The sequence below is a fragment of the Equus przewalskii genome, chromosome 16, assembly GCF_037783145.1.
Source record: "Equus przewalskii isolate Varuska chromosome 16, EquPr2, whole genome shotgun sequence".
Lineage (NCBI taxonomy): Eukaryota > Metazoa > Chordata > Mammalia > Perissodactyla > Equidae > Equus > Equus przewalskii.
The window spans coordinates 43,688,292-43,706,848 of record NC_091846.1 but is presented as its reverse complement, the minus strand read 5'-3'; the positions used below and the strand labels follow the sequence as shown (position 1 = coordinate 43,706,848).

Sequence of the window (18,557 nt, the reverse complement as noted above, 5' to 3'; positions counted from 1 at the left end):
AAATTCATGTAGCCTGGGGTTCTCCAGTTCAGATCCTGGGCACGGACCTACTCACCGCTCACCAAGCCATGCTGTGGTGGCATCCCACATAGAAGAACTGGAATGACTTACAACTAGGATATACAACTGTGTACTGGGGCTTTGGGGAGAAAGAAAAGAGGGGAAAAAATTAAACAGTTATACAAAAACTATCAATAATTAATCAATTTAATATTAGCCTACTGTCTTAAAGTTGCCCAAAAAAATAAAAATTATAATGTAAGCCAGTACCATAGGTCATTTTTGATACATAGGATTACAAGAATTCACAAGATTAAACTTTTATAGAAGATATAACTTGTGAAATTTCATTTAAACTATTTTGTATTTCAGTAATCCTGAACTATTTATTAAATTAATTATAACTTACTGGACTCATAATACTAATGTAGAAATTTTTTAAAATTTAAAATGGAGACATTTAACCCATCATGTATTCATTAAAATATTGTGCTAGCATTATTTTTACATGGTGGTAAAATTGAGAAGAAGGCATAGAGTTACTTTTAAGCTAAAACTAATCTACTCTAGTTAAAAGCATCCTCTAAATATCAGGAATAGTATATGAACCCTTTTTAATAGAAATGATCCTCTGTGTTGTGAAAATTTAAAGATATTTACATCTAAGTGATGAATCTGTTTATCTCAAATCTAAGCCATTATCTAAACTCCCAGTTAAACTCTTTGATTATGAGTTACGGTTTTCCAGAGAAGAATATAGAAAAGAAGCACATATCTTTTGAAAATTTTTCTCCCTTTTTTCTGGAACTGTTTATCTGGATAAAATATTCGAAGAGTGTGCTCGTAATGAAAGAAGAGTTTTTTATGATCAACTAATCCCAAAGTTTCCCCCAAAAGGTGAAAAAAAGGGAGAGAAGGAGAGAAAAAAGAATTGACGGAAGCCAACTTCAGCCATATATCAATTTACCACCGTAAAGGCTAATTATCTTTTCTTTTAAGGAAAGGAAAAGGCTTAGATGCAGGAAAAACATATTTTGACACACAGATGACCGAAAGTCATATTAAAGTGTCTTTCTTCCTCAGCTTATAAAGATCACTGAGATCTTGTTAGAAATACGTATTCTCTTTGGTGTTTAAAAATAAAAATTTTACTAAAAGAGTGAAAAAGTAGTCCCTTAAAAATGCCATTGGAGATCTCTTATCTTATTCCATACGATTTTTGTTCCCTTTTTTTTTTTTTCGTATTTAGTGTTCAGAATGAAAGTAGGTAGGAAGGCAATTAAGGTTTTAGTGTACAAGAAGGGAAACAAAGCCAAGAACTTAATTAAACACCTTCTCTTCTATATTCCAAAGCATCTAGTAACTCTAATACATTACCCTTCTTATTCAGCCTCAGAGCTATCCTGTTGTCTTTCTCACATCTCATATACGGTATCTTCCGTTTTTAGATTCTTCCTGTCACCTCCAATAGAAGTTTATGTATTACATTGGCTAAATAAATTTACTTAATTAAAGTTAAAATTATAACTAACTTTAACCATTTAATTATATGCTGCCATCATGCATTAACTTATTCACTCAATAAATATTTGTGTACAGGCATGGTACAGCTTCTTATCAGTGTAGAAGAAGAGTCAGTGAGTCAACGTTAAATTTCCTACTTAGTAATTTTCTAAATCTATGTGACAGATTTAACAGTCACTCGGAATGAAACTGATTCGTTATGAAAGAGAGGGTGACACTGAAAGAATCAAGGAAAAAGAGAATCTAAATAGCAACAGAAAAAGAGGAAAGTAAAAGATACTTTGAATGTGTTCAAAGAAATGTACACAGAAGAATTTGTGCGGATGAAAACCTGGTGTATCAAAGAGAGACATAATGTCACCTAACACTGAGGGTCTCACTCTGTTGTTCCCCCAGGTGCTGGATATTTGGTATAAAATTTCTTAGTTTTACTGCTGGAAACTATTACTTTGCCTGATATACAGCTCTTCAATTGCTTGCGTACTTAAAGAGATGTGATGAGGATAATTGTTTCCATTTTTATTGAATTTCTTTTTAATTTGAAAAGGGTTTAAACTATACCTGGAATATTTTAAAGTAAATGTATGAATATTTATGATAAGCTTGTTATGACCCAATTTGTTGAAAGTTATTTTTAATTTCCTTCTCCAGACATGTTTATGGTCAACATAGGCAACTTTATTTGATTTATAGACAGCTTTCATAGAAAAAAGGTAATGGAAAAAAAATCTCTCTAAAAGTTCTTTTATAATCTGTGTAGTAAAATGATAATAAATAATATTGAATCAAAAGTAATATCCATTCTTTTTCTCTTGGAAGCCATGAATTTTACTCATATTCATTTGTCAATGTATTTAATTCTTATTACATTCTGCATCACTCTCAATATAGTGGTAACAGCATAAGCATCAAGCCTCTAATTTTTTTTTTTTTTTTTGAGGAAGATTAGCTCTGAGCTAACATCCGCTGCCAATCCTCCTCTTTTTTTTTTTTTTTTAGCTGAGGAAGATTGTCCCTGAGCTAACATCCCTGCCCATCTTCATCTATTTTATATGTCTGACACCTGTTACACCATGGCTTGATAAGCAGTCTGCAGGTCTGTGCCCGGGATCTGAACCCACAAACCCCAGGCTGCCGAAGCAGAATGTGCAAACTTAACGGCTGTGCCACCAAGCTTGCCCCATTAAGCCTCTAATTTTAACTACTGGTGTCATTTGCTCATTCCTTTAAAAAGCATTATTAACAGTAATTGTGTATTATTCACAGATATTGGCTGACCTAGAAAATCATGCATTATTTAAGAACGATCTGGAATGTCAAAAGCTGATTCTGGAAGCAATGAAATATCACCTATTGCCAGAAAGAAGAACTTTAATGCAAAGTCCAAGAACTAAACCTCGAAAATCTACAGTTGGAACTCTGTATGCTGTAGGAGGCATGGATAACAACAAAGGTATATAATTCTAGATCTGTATATAATAGGCACCCGGTATCACATCATGACACGATTTTAATATTGTAATCTGTATAACACAAACAAACCTCATATTAACTTTACATCTATTAAGATTTAATACTAAGGGAGTAATTGAAAGAACATCTCTTCAGTTTGTAATTGCTGATTCTGCTTCTTGTTCATCCTAAAATCCTTTGTCTCTTGAGCGTTATGTACAAGATCTCATACGAAAAGGAAAAGTGATTTAAAGCAATTAATGAGAAAATACAGGCCAAATAACTTGCGGGATATATTGGGAAATATATTTCAATTCTAAGGAAATGCAGTGTGCCAGGCACATGCTTGCTGAAAGTAATCTTATGAACAAGAGAGCTCCTGCTTTTGAGGAGTTTAGAATCTCCCACAGAAGTCGGACAATTAAGTAGACAATTATAAACGAGTGTAATAACTGTGGCAGTTATTTACAAATTTAATTGTTTATCAATTTTGCGCTTCTAAAGGAAGTGCACGATTTGTCTAAAAATTGCACATACACATTTGAAGATTTTCTTCTTACTTTTTCTATAGCTAGTAGAAAAAAAATTTCCATAAATATTTGTTCTCTTCAGCCTTTCTTATGTGGGCCTTAAGTGTCTTGCACAAGTACAAAAGACGAGTAATATAACTATCATATGTTTGTGTTTAATAAGTGATATAATTATCCATAGTATATTTAATATACATGTAAAAATACAGTTGGCAACAAGAGAGTGTGGTCACATATTCAACTTCTACTAAAGGAAATTTTTATTAAAGAATCAGAAGGAAGCAACGAAATGTACTTCAACCACTGCGAAGTGAGACCCAAGACAGCAGCAAAAGGGAATCAATTTATGTAATCAACGGAGAACGACACAGATTCCCACTTTTTGTCTGTCAAGAAGATATCTCATGGCTATTAGTTTTTGCCAGTTTAATTTTGCAAAAAATTTAAGTGCTGTTTACTAAGATGTTGATTTCTAGTAATTATCACATTAAGTAAGCACTAGAGTATTAACATAAAAAGAAAGCATATCAGTTAAAAAGAGTAAATAGCTTTTTGCTTTAAGAACTAGGGAAATGGCATTAATCTCTCTCCCTCCCTCCCTCCTTCTCTCCCTGTCTGTCTCCCTCCATTCCTCACTCCTTCTTTAATATATGTTATTACATAAGAGAACATGTCAGAAGTTTTTTATTTTAAGAAAAGAGATAGTGGTTTAAAAACCTCTTTTTTAAAGTGGTGAAACAGAAAACATCTTTCAGATAAAAATCTGAACAAAACATAGTCAGAAATTATACTAAAATGCCAAAGAATTTTTTTCAAGCTAAGAAAACAAACCTATTAACCTCTATTTATGTTGTCCTTATGAAAGTAAGGAATACCAAATAACATGCAACACAAGATACAAAGGCTCATCTTTTGTAGCAGAAGCACTCAACTTTATTGCAACATTGGAGTAGGTTGATTTTGCTCATAAAAGTAAATACCCTGATTTCCAATGACTTTCAATAAATGAATTCATCCAAGTCTCAGATTTCATAAATGGACAGTAGTTTTATATGTGTTTATCAAATTTTGAGGTCAGTGAGTGGCATTTGTTTTTAAAGAACACTATTCTACAAAAAGAATGCCCATACAAGATCAATTCCATTTGTAAATCTGTACATGACAACATTTTTTCTTTAAAAGAAGAAGAAGGATGGAGGGGAGGAGGAGGAAGACGAGGAGGAGGGAAAAGAGGAGGAGGAGGAGTAGGCGGAGAAGGGGAAGATTAATTGAATCTGGTCAGCCTTTGACTAGAATTGGACAATAAACAAAAAATTAAAATTAATACAAAAATCTCTATACTATTAAAGAACCAAAGGATATGACTAATTTGAAATTTTAAATCTGATGACTTTTAATTGCTATCCCCAAAATAATATGAGAATATGGAGTCTATTGAGTTAAACTGCCAGCATTTGCCAGCATTTGAATTCCTCTAATCTTACACAACAGTCTTATGAGATTGAAGAAATTCTTTAAAAATTGAACTTTCTTAGAGATTCTGAATCTCTTTCGTTTTCGAATTGGGTAATACCATGATTTAGTTATTTTTACACTTCTCCAGGAAGTAGAGGCTTAAAAGAGTATGACAAGACAGGGAGTTTAAAAAGATATTCCTACTTAACAACGAAAAACAAACAACCCAATTAAAAAATGGGCAGAGGATCTACATTGACATTTTTCCAAAGAAGGCCCACAGGCATGTGAAAAGATGGTCAACATACTTCATTATTAGGGAAATACAAATCAAAACTACAGTGAGATATCACACCTGTTAAAATGGCTGTTACCAAAAAGACAAGAAATAACAAGTGTTGGAGAGGATGTGGAGAAAAGGGAACTCTCATATGCTGTTGGTGGGAATGTAAACTGGTTTAGCCACTATGGAAAACAATATGGAGATTCCTCAAAAAATTAAGAATAGAACTATCATATGATCCAGCTATTCTACTTCTGGATATTTATCAGAAGAATACAAAAACACTAATTTGAAAAGATATATGCAACCTTATGTTCATTACAGCATTATGTACGATAGCCAAGATGAATGGATAAAGAAGACATGGTATACGTATATGCAGCATAATACTATTCAGCCACAAAAAAGAATGAAATCTTGCCATTTGCAACAATATAGACAGACTTTGAGGGTATTATGCTAAGTGAATTAAGTCAGACGGAGAAGACAAATACTGTATGATTTCATATGTGGAATGTAAATAAAACAAAAAAATGAAGAAGAACAACAACAAAAAACCAGACTCATAGATAGAACAGAGAATAGTGGTTACCAGAGGGGAAGGGGGTTAAGTGGTTGGCAAAATGGGTGAAGAGGGTGAATTGTGTGTTGATGGATGGTAACTAGACTTTTGGTGGTGATGACTTTGTAGTGTATACAGATGTTGAATTATAATGTTGCACACCTGAAACTTATATAATGTTATATACCAATTTTATTTCAATAAAAAAATTCCTTATTAAATCAGTAATAAAACAAAAAATTATTTGAAGGAAACTTTAGGAATTCTTGCTGTGTCCTTAGCTCTATAGGAATTGGACATTAAATGTATCCAATTAACTTAAGATAAAAGTCTAACACTTAATACCAAACCTCAGAGAACCTAGTTTCCTGGTGAAGCAGAAACTTATAGACGCCCATGTTTCAAGGGATTTAAAGAGCAACTAGGATATTTTCAAGGTAATCCCTTGTATTTGCATTATGCTTTTACTGCTTAGAGAGTATTTTCTACACCTTATTACCTTGTGTCATCTCTAAATAAGCCTTAAGATTTTATCATAAAATTATGTCTCCTTTTCTTGAAAGGTAACGAAGAAAGAATAAAAATGTAAAAAAAAAGGAAAAATATAGCAAAAAATGGAAATTTATTTTGAGTAACTAATTTAAAAAATAATACAATACAATATACAGTGCTCAGTGAGTTTTTTTGGAATTATTTACATATTTATTTCGTGCCTTAAAAAGGGCTATGTAAACATTTCATTGAATTCCTCTTCAGCTTCATAATTACTAGGATTCAGATGATATCTCATAGGATCAATAAATTACAGGTATGACCCTTGAAGATTTTCTGTAGATATTATGAAAATTAAGAGCACCATTCTCCCCTCTGGTGTTCGTCTTGTATCCACATATGTATGCATTCAATCACGACAAGCATTTTTTGCACATCTATTTTGTGTCAGGCTCTGTGTTAAGAACTTGTACATCATGGTGAACATTATGAATTATGACCCCTACTTCAAAGAGCTACCAAGGTAATCTGGGAAAACACATCATAAACAAAATAGTTACACACAGAATGAATGTTACAAGGAGGGAATGGCAGTACAGTGAGTACAATGCTTGGGGAACAAACCTGGTGTAGTCTAGAAGAGTAAAGCAGTACAGAAACATTGTTTCTTGTTGTTGTTGTTGTTGTTGTTCTAGCCAAAATCTAAAGAATAATTAGATAGTAATTTATCAAGTTGTTGGAGTAGGAAGGTGATCGTGGTGGTAAGTTCTAGACTGCAGGGCCCTCAGATGTGAAGGTTTACAGCTGAAGGAATGTGAGATGTTCAAAATATGGAGAGAAATCCTGTATCACTGGAATATAGCCAGCAGGGAAATGAAAGTGTGGGAGTGGAGCAAAGACACAGAAGACTTCAGTGAAAGGCTTAACAGGATCGATTCTGATTGAAACTCCAGGGGTCTTAGAAGGCAGATGATGTTCCTAGTGGAGACAGTCAGCTTTGAAATCAGAGAGGTGCCTGCTCCAATTCAGTACTGTCACTTGAAATCTCTAGTCCGTTTTACTCTTTCTCAGCGTTATATTCTGTTTCTATAAAAGATGTAATGATTACATGAGATGGAGTGTGTAAAGAGGTTAAACTAATAAAAGCCATTCCAACATGTTTGTTACCAAACAGACTACAAAAGGACTCAGCAGGAACTCAGGCTGACCTTCCTAATCACATTATGACTTAAGGCCAAGCGGGCTAGGAACTTTGGAGGCATGAGATGATAGGAGTTCTACGAAATAATAGTGATGTGACTCAGGAAAGGGGATAAGACAATAAGATATTCATATAAATTGCAATTTATATAAATGGCATTTATATGAATATTATGATGTATAAGGTAAATGCCTTTTCTGCCAATGCAAACAACATTCAAGAAAGGGGAATCAAAGGAGAAAAAAGAATCAAGCTATAAATGGAAGTTTGTAGTGTGTTTTAGAAAGTATGATTTAATTCACTGCTATAACAGGAAATTACTGAAAAATAAATCTTCAAGAATGCGATAATTTATAGCATAATTTAAGGCCAATTAAAAACATTCATATATTTATTCATATTTTTTCTATTATGAATGAGAAATGAGGGGACATATAAAATTAAATATAGTTTTTTAAAAGGCAATAAATAACAAAATCTGTTTTTATAAGGAGAACAACTTTTTTAAATGGTGTCAATTGAAATCATATGCAGATTTAAATCAATGTGGTAAATTGTATCAATAAATTTGCTGTTGTTTTGGTAAGAATTTTATTACAAATCACATAGGAATCATCATAAATCCTCTAGAAGGTTGGCTTAGAGGTAAAACACTAATTTCTTACTCTCAAGTTCTTGCATTGACTTATATGTAACGTGTGATTCCTATAAACTAGGAAATAAAATTTGATGCTAGTGGTTAATGGAAAATATTTGGAGCAAAATATCTCTATTAGATTTATATCATGATGTTGACTAGGCAATTCCGTGGAAATAGAAATAGTTTGGTTTCATACTCATAGAAATAGTGTTTTTTCGAAGATAGCTATTTCATTCTAATTACAAACATGTGTTGAAAATCTGGTAAATGTACAATAGCATAGGTAAGAAAAGAAAAACTATGAGCTTATAACTTAAATACAATCATTGTTACCATTATTAAGAGATAGTGTATTCCTTTCCCCAAATTTCGAAGTATGCGTGTGTATGTGTTTGTATACAGCCATAACTATATATCTGCATTTATATAGAAATATAACTATTTACATTTATCTTTATCTGTCTCTGTGATGATCTAGACAGGTATCCAAATATAGGTCTATTTAGATTTCTTAGCTTACTTAAAATTGTTATTTTTGTTGCTTTTATTCATTTACATGTGTGAATTTACATTTCATTAATTTTTTAAATACATCATTCAAGTAATTGACTAATTCTTATTCACATGGAAATGTCACAGTTTGTTTGAGCTTAGACCTACTATTAAACGTTTGGTGGTATCTAATTCTTTTTCTGTAATCATGCCATCATTAGCATCTGCACACATTAAGAGTTTTTCCCAACCTTTGAGCATTTCCTTGCACAGATTACTAGATGATAAATTACTGGGTAGGAAGTTAAAGCTTTTGTGACATATGAGCCTATTTCTTTATAGAAAGTTTATAAGAAATTATAAGTAAAAAAGAAATACAATAGTGCCAGTTTCAGTGCCTTGTCAACAAATTTTCTGTGTTAAAAAAATTTTTACTATGAAATTTTCTATCATAACGAAAGTAGAAAGAACTGTATAATGAACCCCCAAGTCACTGCATTTAGATTTCTCTTGTCATTACATTTATATTTCCCTCCTCACTAGAGAGATTGAACTTTTTTGTATTTTGAATTTTTTATATGCATAATCATGTATAAAATGAAGAAGCATGACATATTACTTCCTTCTTTTCCAGTTATTACATATTTTATTTTAGTTGCTTGAGCTAAATTGCCTACACCATATAGTCTAAAGTTCAATAGAAACAGCTTATGGAGTACTCCTCTCATTTTCTTTATTTTAAAGAGAATAATTCTAATATTTTACAAGCTTGCTGTAAATATCTAGTAGGTAGCACACCATACGTGGCAATTCCTGAAAGGATGATGAATACTGTATATGAAAACAGATAGAGGCTATGAATAACATTCAGTTCTCTCAGCGACAGTTCACTTTCTTTTAGACAGACACTTAAGAGCAAAACACCTGCTTCCAAGCAAGGATTGGATGATTCGATACTCAGATGGAGTGTTTGTGAGGGCTGCCCTATTCCGCGTTTGCCTTCAATATTTATGTCAGGACCGTTCATCCTTGGTGGGCCCCAAATGCCATTTTATTTTCATCTCAGAAGAACTAACTCTACTAATTTTTAGCATCTAAGTTGCCATCTTCTGCCTGCATTTCTGCCTCTTGTTGTGTATGTCCTAGAAATCAGGAAATGCCCAGAGAGGATAAGCAATGTTGTCCTGCTGTGCTCTTTGCTGAGTTTAAAGCCCTGTCTACCTTGGTGGCTCTGAACTGCAGCTTTGTGTCTGTCTTCCTCGTCCCATGTGTCTGCCAAGAAGGCCTAGCCATAAAGTACTTCAGGGCTCTCAGCCGCGCTGCTTGTCAATCAGCCGTTTCTCCAGGGGAAAATGGCAAAGAATGTTAGGCTCATTTCACTTCACATCCCTTCTATCTGGGACTTTGTCCTCTTAAGTGCTAGCTGTCTTTTTTAGTCTCTAATGTCTTTAAACAGCTAATTTTTGTGTTTTAAAACTGTCGCTTTATAGTTACTCTTGTGGAGATAGTTTGTCTGATGCAAGCTAATCCATCATAGTTAAAAGCAGAGGCCCCGTGAATCTGTAATTTCAACATTGGCTGTTTCTAAAACTTCTCTTTGAATTTTTTTGAGATTTATATGATAATTGTTGATGTTCTCATCTTACTTGATTATTTTTTTATCTATTATTTCTTTAATTATTTCACATACTTATTTTATATCCTGTAGCTAATAATTCTAACATCTAAAAGCTTGATGGTCTAAGTCTGTTGCTTGTTGTTTTTGACAAGCCTCATTTGTGTTAGTTTCATTCCTTCTGTGTTGGATGACATTATTTTGAAATCATAGTAAATTTCATTTACTCTGTGGGGATTTGGGGGGCCTAAATTCAGGATTCATAAATCAACCTAAATACAGAGGTAAACTGAGGCAAGCTGTAATTACCAGAAATTGTTTGTTCTGGAATAGCAAAGGAATTGCAATTCAGAAACACAATCTGTAGCAAGCTACAGGCAAATCCGTTGAGAGTTTGGGGTGGGCTGTATTTATGAGCAAGGAGTGCAAAGATGGGGAGTCCAACCAGAGTCCAAGAAGTAAGTTAATTGGCTCAGGATGGGGAGAGATCCTTGGCGGATTTTCATTGGTCAGGAGATAAGTTTCTGTCATCTCCAAAGCAGGCATTTACAAGAAATCAGTCTCTAGTTTCTTAAACTTTATTTTCCTGAGGACACATGCATCAGATTCTTCTTTCATATCCCCCAGTTCCATTTTAGATTAAAATTCTTTCATGCTTCCCTCCAGTGAATATGCGTTGGCTTCAACCAGGAACTAGGGCCACCACTGACCTGCAGGTTTGTCAGTCCTCTTCAATGCTCCAGGCTTAATGCAAAGTCTCTGGATCTTTCTCCCACTTTATGTTAGACCCAAGGCAGACGTTTCAGATCCTATCATAGGTGTAAACATCTGCCCCAAGGAAATGCTGGCTTTTGTACTCAGTTAGCTCTCTCAGGTTTCCCCTCACTTTTCTTCAGCTATTTGGTTGTGCTCTTGAACATCTTCCTTATTTTCGTTTAAGTCCAGCAATGCCAAAAAAAAAAAAAAAGTGTTATTGTTGCAATTTGCCCAGATGTACTGGTATAATTAGAGGGCACTTCAGCATGTCTTCTGCTCTAACAAGCAGAAGCGTCCATTTCCTTCTCCATTCTGAATTTTCTCCACAGATTACTTGTTTTAGTTTTATGTTCTACACTTTTTGGAGAGGAGGTATTTTGTTTAGAATTAAGCTATTGATAACCTGGTTTGTTCCCATTTTTCACATAGCGTTTATAAAGAGACCACCGACATTTCCATGGTTAAATAATTTTTGAGTATTCACTAATTTGGTATACTATATTCAGATATAAATTCCACTCTAAAATGGAGTTAATGATGCTATTTCAGAGTATTAGATTATGTTGCGTAATAAATTAGAATAGCTCTGATTACAATGTAGATGATGACTCACCAACAATTTGATCGAATTCCCACACGTTCTTCTGATAGTAAATGTAATTTAAATTCATAGCTGAGCTTAAATAGAAATTTATAGATGTCTTGGATCTGAAAGATCATTAGCAAATATTCAGAACTACAAGTATAAATTCACAAGTATATTTGTTCTAATGTAATAGGTTAATTCCCTTTTCTAAATTATAAGCAACTTGGAAAGAAGAACTTTACAGTTATAATTTCAGAAACACTTGTTACTTATAGTAGGCTTGCAGCAAATATTTGCTATATGTAAATTACAACTTATTTAAGTGATCTTAGTGGGTGCCCAAAATGAACAAATCTTATATAGATACAGATATAGAATCTATATGTCTATTTTATATATAGTAGATATACATAACTATATATCTACTATAGAACTAGTTCTCTTTATCTAGATATGAAGGATTAGCTTTGAAGTATAATATACTATTTATCGATGTGAATTTTATATTAATATAAAATTCTCCTTTATTTATAATCTTGTGAAGATTTGAAAGGCATATTATAAATAGAAGATTAGCGTTACCTAAATAATTTTCCAATTAGGACATTTCAAGCAGAAAATATATTATGAATCTAGGATATTTGTCCTTAGTACCTGATCATTTGGGAATGATAAAATTATTTCATCAGTGACATATATTTTAAATACCTACTTCCAAACACTATCACGTACAAAATTTCATTTACTTTGTACAACCAGCTCATGCTGAGAGTATATTCTTGATCATTTTGATTCTGACAGAGGTTAAAAAACATTCTTAATTTCTACCATTTAGTAGAAATTAAGGTAGAGTTTAAATCTAGGGTTCTGTGTAATTCCAAAATTTGTGTTATTTCTTCTACGCTATTGCCCATAGTTAACCTATTTGTGATGAGATGTGCTGAGAGTGACTTTTTTAAATGCCACCATAACAGCCTGACATACTCTTAATTCTTAATATCTGATTTTTCTTTAATATTTTACAGAAGTTTAGAACTAGTTCTCTAGTGTAATGGATGAACAAAAAATACCTGGCCAGGTAAATAAACCTTATTTGATGATTTTAAAGAACAGGTTGGGAACATAAGAAAGTAGATAATTGAAAAAATTAAATATGCTCTATTATATTTATTTCTGTTTCATGTTTTGTAAATTAATTTTTGCATGTAGAATTATAAATATTTTAACTATTTCCCCCAATTTAAAATTCTCTATTTGATCAATTTCTCATGAGCTTTACCTTTTAATAACATATCTTCAAAATGTAACATAACAGACATTGCATTAAAATTCAGCCTGTGTTTAAAATTTTTATTCTTAGGATAGGTATGAAGAACTATTAAATTAGTATTTTTAAATGCCAAGAAATGCGTATGCTTAAATCTCCAGAAAACTTATGTATGTGAATAAAAATTTATAAAGATCACATTCAATATGTACTTTTGAAGTTAAAAATCTTATTACAAATATTCCAAAACACTCACTTTTTTCATTTAACTTTCATGTGTGTATTATTTCCTCAAAGAACAAAGAAAAGCAACTTTCAGATATGAAATATAAAAATCCTATTTTTCGGTGAGTAAGTATATCTAGGCTGAAATACATGGTATAATTATTAAATAAAAGTTCTATGATTCAACACAAGATCATTTCCTATTATAAAAAAACTCTTAATATACTGTCTGGAATATACCCTATCAGCAATATTTCCGTCTAACTTGGCTTTCAACTTCAGTCTTCAGAATTGCTCTGCCCTCCACAGTTAATCCGTTATCAAGGACCATCTGATTTACATCAGCATTTCCACTGCCTTAGTTGAAGTTTTATCACCTACGCCTGCAGGCCTGGGATAATGCATATGTTTCTCAAATAGATGTATTTTTTCTTACAGCTCATAAATTAGCCAGATAACGATCTCCCTACATCCAGTCTCTCTCTAATCCCATTCATCCAGCTCACTAATGCAAATCAATTTATCACAACTTTTAGCAGATCATTAAAACACAAAAATATAAATAAAATAGTAAAATAAAATTAAAAACCTTCATTAGTGCCTCATCCCCCAGGTAGAGCCCACGATTTTTCACCAGTGTAATGTCTATCCTTCACCATCTAGCATTCCAAATTTAACCAGCAGATTTTTCCTATTTTGTCTCCATCAAAAATGTCTTGGTAAGAGACCTCTAATCTTTATCAGCTTTCACCACTCGCTTCCTCAGATTCCAAGCGCCACACTAGTTGCAGTACTATCCTTACGCATACATTGTCATATGCTTCAGTGTCTTTCTCATTTTATCCCCCTTTCTCTGCTGGTCTAACCCTACTGTAATATTCTCTCACCCTTGGCTCCTCAGTTAGCCTTACATGTGCTTCTTCTATAGCTTAGCATTCTGTGCTTACAACTTTCATTACATCAATTCAGTTCTATTGAAAACATGTTTTTAACATTTTTTATTATCCCAAAATATTATAAAATTCTTAAACACGTAAAGAGTTAAAAGAATCATATAGTAAACATCTATATATTCAGCTAGATTTTATAGTTAATATCATGCTACATTTGCTTTATCACCTAATTATCTACCATCCCTCTACTCATCCTTCAATTTTTTTTCTTCTCAAAGCCCCAATACATAGTTGTATGTTCTAGTTGTAAGTCTTTATAGCTCTTCTATGTGGGATGCCACTACAGCATGGCTTGATGACCACGGTGTATAGGTCTGTGCCCAGGATCTGAACCAGCGAACCCTGGGTCGCCAAAGCAGAGCATGAACTTAACCACTCAGTCAAGGGACTGACCCCCATCAAATTTTTTTAATACATTTCAAAGTTGTAGACATAAATAATTTCATCCTAAATACATCAACATGCATATTATTAACTAGATTTCAACATCTTTTTAGAGCCTTTAGGCAAAATTAACCTACAGTGAAATGCACAAATCTTACATGTAGTTTTTAGTGAGTTTTGACAAATACGTACACCTATATACCTCAAAACCCTAACAAGATCGAGAACATTACCATTACTGCAGAAAGTTCTCTCATATTCCTTCCTAGTCAATCCCCAGTTTCCACATCTCCAAAGACAATCACTCCTCTAAACTTTTCTCAATTTAGATTAATTTGGCCTATTCTTGAATTTCATAGGAATTTAATCACAGATTTTGTACTCTTTTATCTAAGGTTTCTGTTAATCAGCATAATATTTTGGTGATTCATCCATGTTGTTGTGTATGTCAATAGTTCATTCTTTTTAATTGCTTACATAGTCATCTGTTTGTCCATTTTCCTGTTAACAAACAACTGGGATGGTTCCCATTTAAGCTATTCTGAATAAAGCGACTGTGAACAGTCATATATAGGTATTTTTTGTGGCCACTGCATATTTATGTTTAAGAGATATATAAGCTGATGTTATAAGACACAGAACTTGCAAAAAAGTATGTGTGGAAAACATGACAGAAAATATTTCCTTACTTCCTGAAAACTGTACAAATGTATGACGAAATAAATCACAAAAAAGCTGTTTTCACTATGGCTAGTTATTACTAAACCTACTTGCTTTTGCTTTTTCACAGTTTTTGTTCTACTAGTAATAACATTTCACATGTTGGCTAACAACCTAGATTTTGGCATTTTTTATGCGTATGAAATATTCTTTGATATACCAGAACTTTAGGACGTATTTTTATTTAATGTCAAAGCTTTTGAAGAATTTTTTGTTAGTTCTGTTTCACACTCCGGTGGTCTTGATGCTTGAATTTTAAAGAATTCTTTTAAGAGCATGCAGCATGAATGTGGTTCAGAAATACAAATGTACACTTGTAGATAATGATCTATACACATAATGATATACCCACCAAGAGATGACAATAATGAGAGCAAAGTGCATGAATAAACACCAAAAGGGATAAATATATTTAACTTAGTCTATTACACTGGAGTCATATTAACTATACATATTATTCAAGGAATCCAACCATACTTGCTGAGAGAGGGGGAGAGAATCATTTCCATATTGATGCCCACCTCAGTTTTCCTGGTAAGCAAGACATGGGAGGAGTGAAAATGCTGATACTTCAGAAAGTCCCAGGATCTGTGTTATATGGGGAGTATAGTCATACAATTAATTACCTACTTTTTATTTTATCTAAAAGCAAATTATACAAAAGAAAACTAAGTATTCCATTTTGTATCAACAACAAAATACCAAGCCAAAAATAAATTTCCATACTAGATTTAAACTTCTGAAAATATAGCTATGTATGTATGTGTATATTTATCTAAGTCCACATGGATGTGCATTTAGTAGAAACATAAGTGATTTTTAAGAAAACAATTTTAATTATTTCAGGACTTTTGGCTAAATTACATACTTTAGGCCTAAATCCTTACCAACAACCCCCAATACTTCTTGGTGCACGACATTTACTCATTTTAGTAAAATTGAAACAATTAGAGCTGTGTGAGCCTTGTAATCTTTAGCAAGATAATTAAGTATTCCAAATGTAAGTACTCTTCGTATACATAATGAGAACAATGTTACATATCTTCTTGAGACGTTGTGAGAAATATCAAGACAAGAACATATGTAAACACTTAACTGAATGCTGATTCAGTAAATGATGGTGGACCTAAGATTTTGAAATGTTATATATTATTCTCTGCTGGCAATTTTTGTTCACATTTAAGCCTCTAGTCGTTGGGATAGAGGCTTTTGTGGTTCACGGAACAAACCCAGCTAAGAAGAAAGGTCTCAGTAGTAAGCTTTTGACTTCTAGACAAAGTTCCTTTTGACAGGAAGTATATGAACCACATGAGTTTACTTACAAAAACATACAGTTATGCTTTTGCCCATGTGATTTGCATGTATGTATTTCTAACCCTTTATATTAGCCATTGTTTTCTAATTTTATATACGTCAAAATTTCAATGTAAACATTAATTTAATCTTTTTCAGATAAGGATTTTAAACAGCTATTATTCTTTATTATAAGAATAATTAAATTAAGTGTATTTTATAGCAGTTATATAAATGAATGATTTATACTGTTCTTAATATTTACTTGGTCTATAATCAGAAGGTTCTAGTTAGAGGTGTTTTTGTTGTACATAATGATAATTTCCTTTTAAGGGACTTCTTTATAGGAATCTCTACAGGTGAGCATTGCCAATGTCTACCTTTGAAGCATGGGTAGGAATAAATAACTGTTTGATATATTTGGCAGTCTTACTAATTACAATTCTATTAGATTAAAATTTTTTTATAGGTGCTCACATGCTGAAGAGAATATGAGTTTCTGAAAATTCTGCTAATATTGCGTTTTCTCCCAAATTAGGAAAAAATAGACTTTTAAAAAATCTCTGCCCCAATAATTGGAAAGTATTATTGGATTATAATTGTATCCCTTCTGGGGCTGGTTCCACAGTATTTCTTGGGTTCCTCGATTACAAACTCGCTCTTCTTGGATTATCTAATTCTGCTACAAATGTTTGTTGAGTACCTACTAATTTCCAGTCACTGCTCTTAGTGCTGGTAAACTAACAGTAAATGTCCCTGGCCTCTTGTAGCTTAAATTATACTCAGGAGTCTATAAACAAACATACTAGTTAGTACAGTTGATGTGATGACTAGTTATAGAGACATATAAAGAAAGGGGCATGGGGAGCACAGAATGAGGGGAGTGTTGCTATTTTGTGAAGGTTGGCTGGGGAAGGTCACCCAAATAAGTTAAATCTGATATACAAATTGCTCTCTGGAAATTCAGTTTCTTTCTAAAATGAAGGTTTCTTTGATTTATAGTGACCGATAAACATTTGCTAAGTGCCATTTTCTCTGAATATTTATATTTTATTGATATTTTAAGACCAAGGGTTGGCAAACTACGGCCCACAGGCCAAATCTAGTCCACCATCTGTTTTGTACAGCTTTAGTTTTTCTATTATAACGGTTGAGAAAAATCAAATAAAGAATAGTATGTCATGATGTATTCAGTGAATATTTACATTTTGTGAAATTCAAATTTCAATGTCCATAAAGTTTTATTGAGATTCACTCATTTGTTTACCTATTGTTTATAGCTGCCTTCACTCTATAATGACCATATGGTTGCAACAAAGAGACCCATAAGGAGACCCATAAAGACTACATTTTTCACTATCTGGCCCTTCATAGAAAAAGTTTTCCAACCCATTATAGAAGAAAATAACCCTTTATAGCATATTTCTAAAAAACATGTGGTGTCACATTCCTTTGACCCAACTCTAACTTATTGGCCAATGCAGTGAGCAGTTTCTGTGCACGTTTTTGGCCCACTACAAGCCACCTGCTGGTCCCCCTGCTCATCTGCCTAAGAGCATCCTTTGAGATATTGAGAACAAGCTCAGACTGCATGGCCCCTGCACAGAAAGCCCAATAATGCAAGATAAGGATGGGGGTTAAAGCTCCAGAGGCCACCCTCAACCAACCAAGTATAGAAGTCTGTGACTCTATTATCATTTCACTTCCAGCATTATCACTTTTCCTTTTTATGTTCTACTTACATCTTTGTTGACCAATTTGCTCTTCAATTATTCTTTTTTTGGTAAAATGACAGTGGGTTTATCATTAGGAGACAAAAAGGCAGCCCAATAGCCTGTGTATGAACTCCATAAGAGTTGTGCAATGACCATTCACCTGGAGACTTTGAATGAAGTGACGTGATTGGTCACTGATCATGACTTACGTCTGTCATTTAAGTAGCGACTTGTGGACTGAAGAGCTAGTAGCAAAGTTTGTACTTTGTGCAGTTACTCACAGTTAGTGTTTTGCGGTAACTGAAATTTGTTGGGGGACTGGTGTTATTTAACTAAACCAAGGTAACTGAAATTCATGCATATCAGAACCACCCAAAGCAAGGACTGCCTGTATTTGAGGAACATTGTAAAA

General features: G+C 33.1%; 1 protein-coding gene across 2 annotated transcripts in view; it reads left to right on the top strand.

Annotated features, from left to right (window-relative positions):
- Positions 1 to 18,557, top strand: part of KLHL1 (kelch like family member 1) — a 327,107-nt gene that overhangs the window by 231,586 nt on the left and 76,964 nt on the right. For both annotated transcript variants that reach the window (XM_070578894.1, XM_008513552.2), the window contains exon 6: positions 2,791 to 2,977. In XM_070578894.1, coding sequence (XP_070434995.1) covers positions 2,791 to 2,977 — 187 coding nt within the window. The remainder of the gene's footprint in view (positions 1 to 2,790; positions 2,978 to 18,557) is intronic.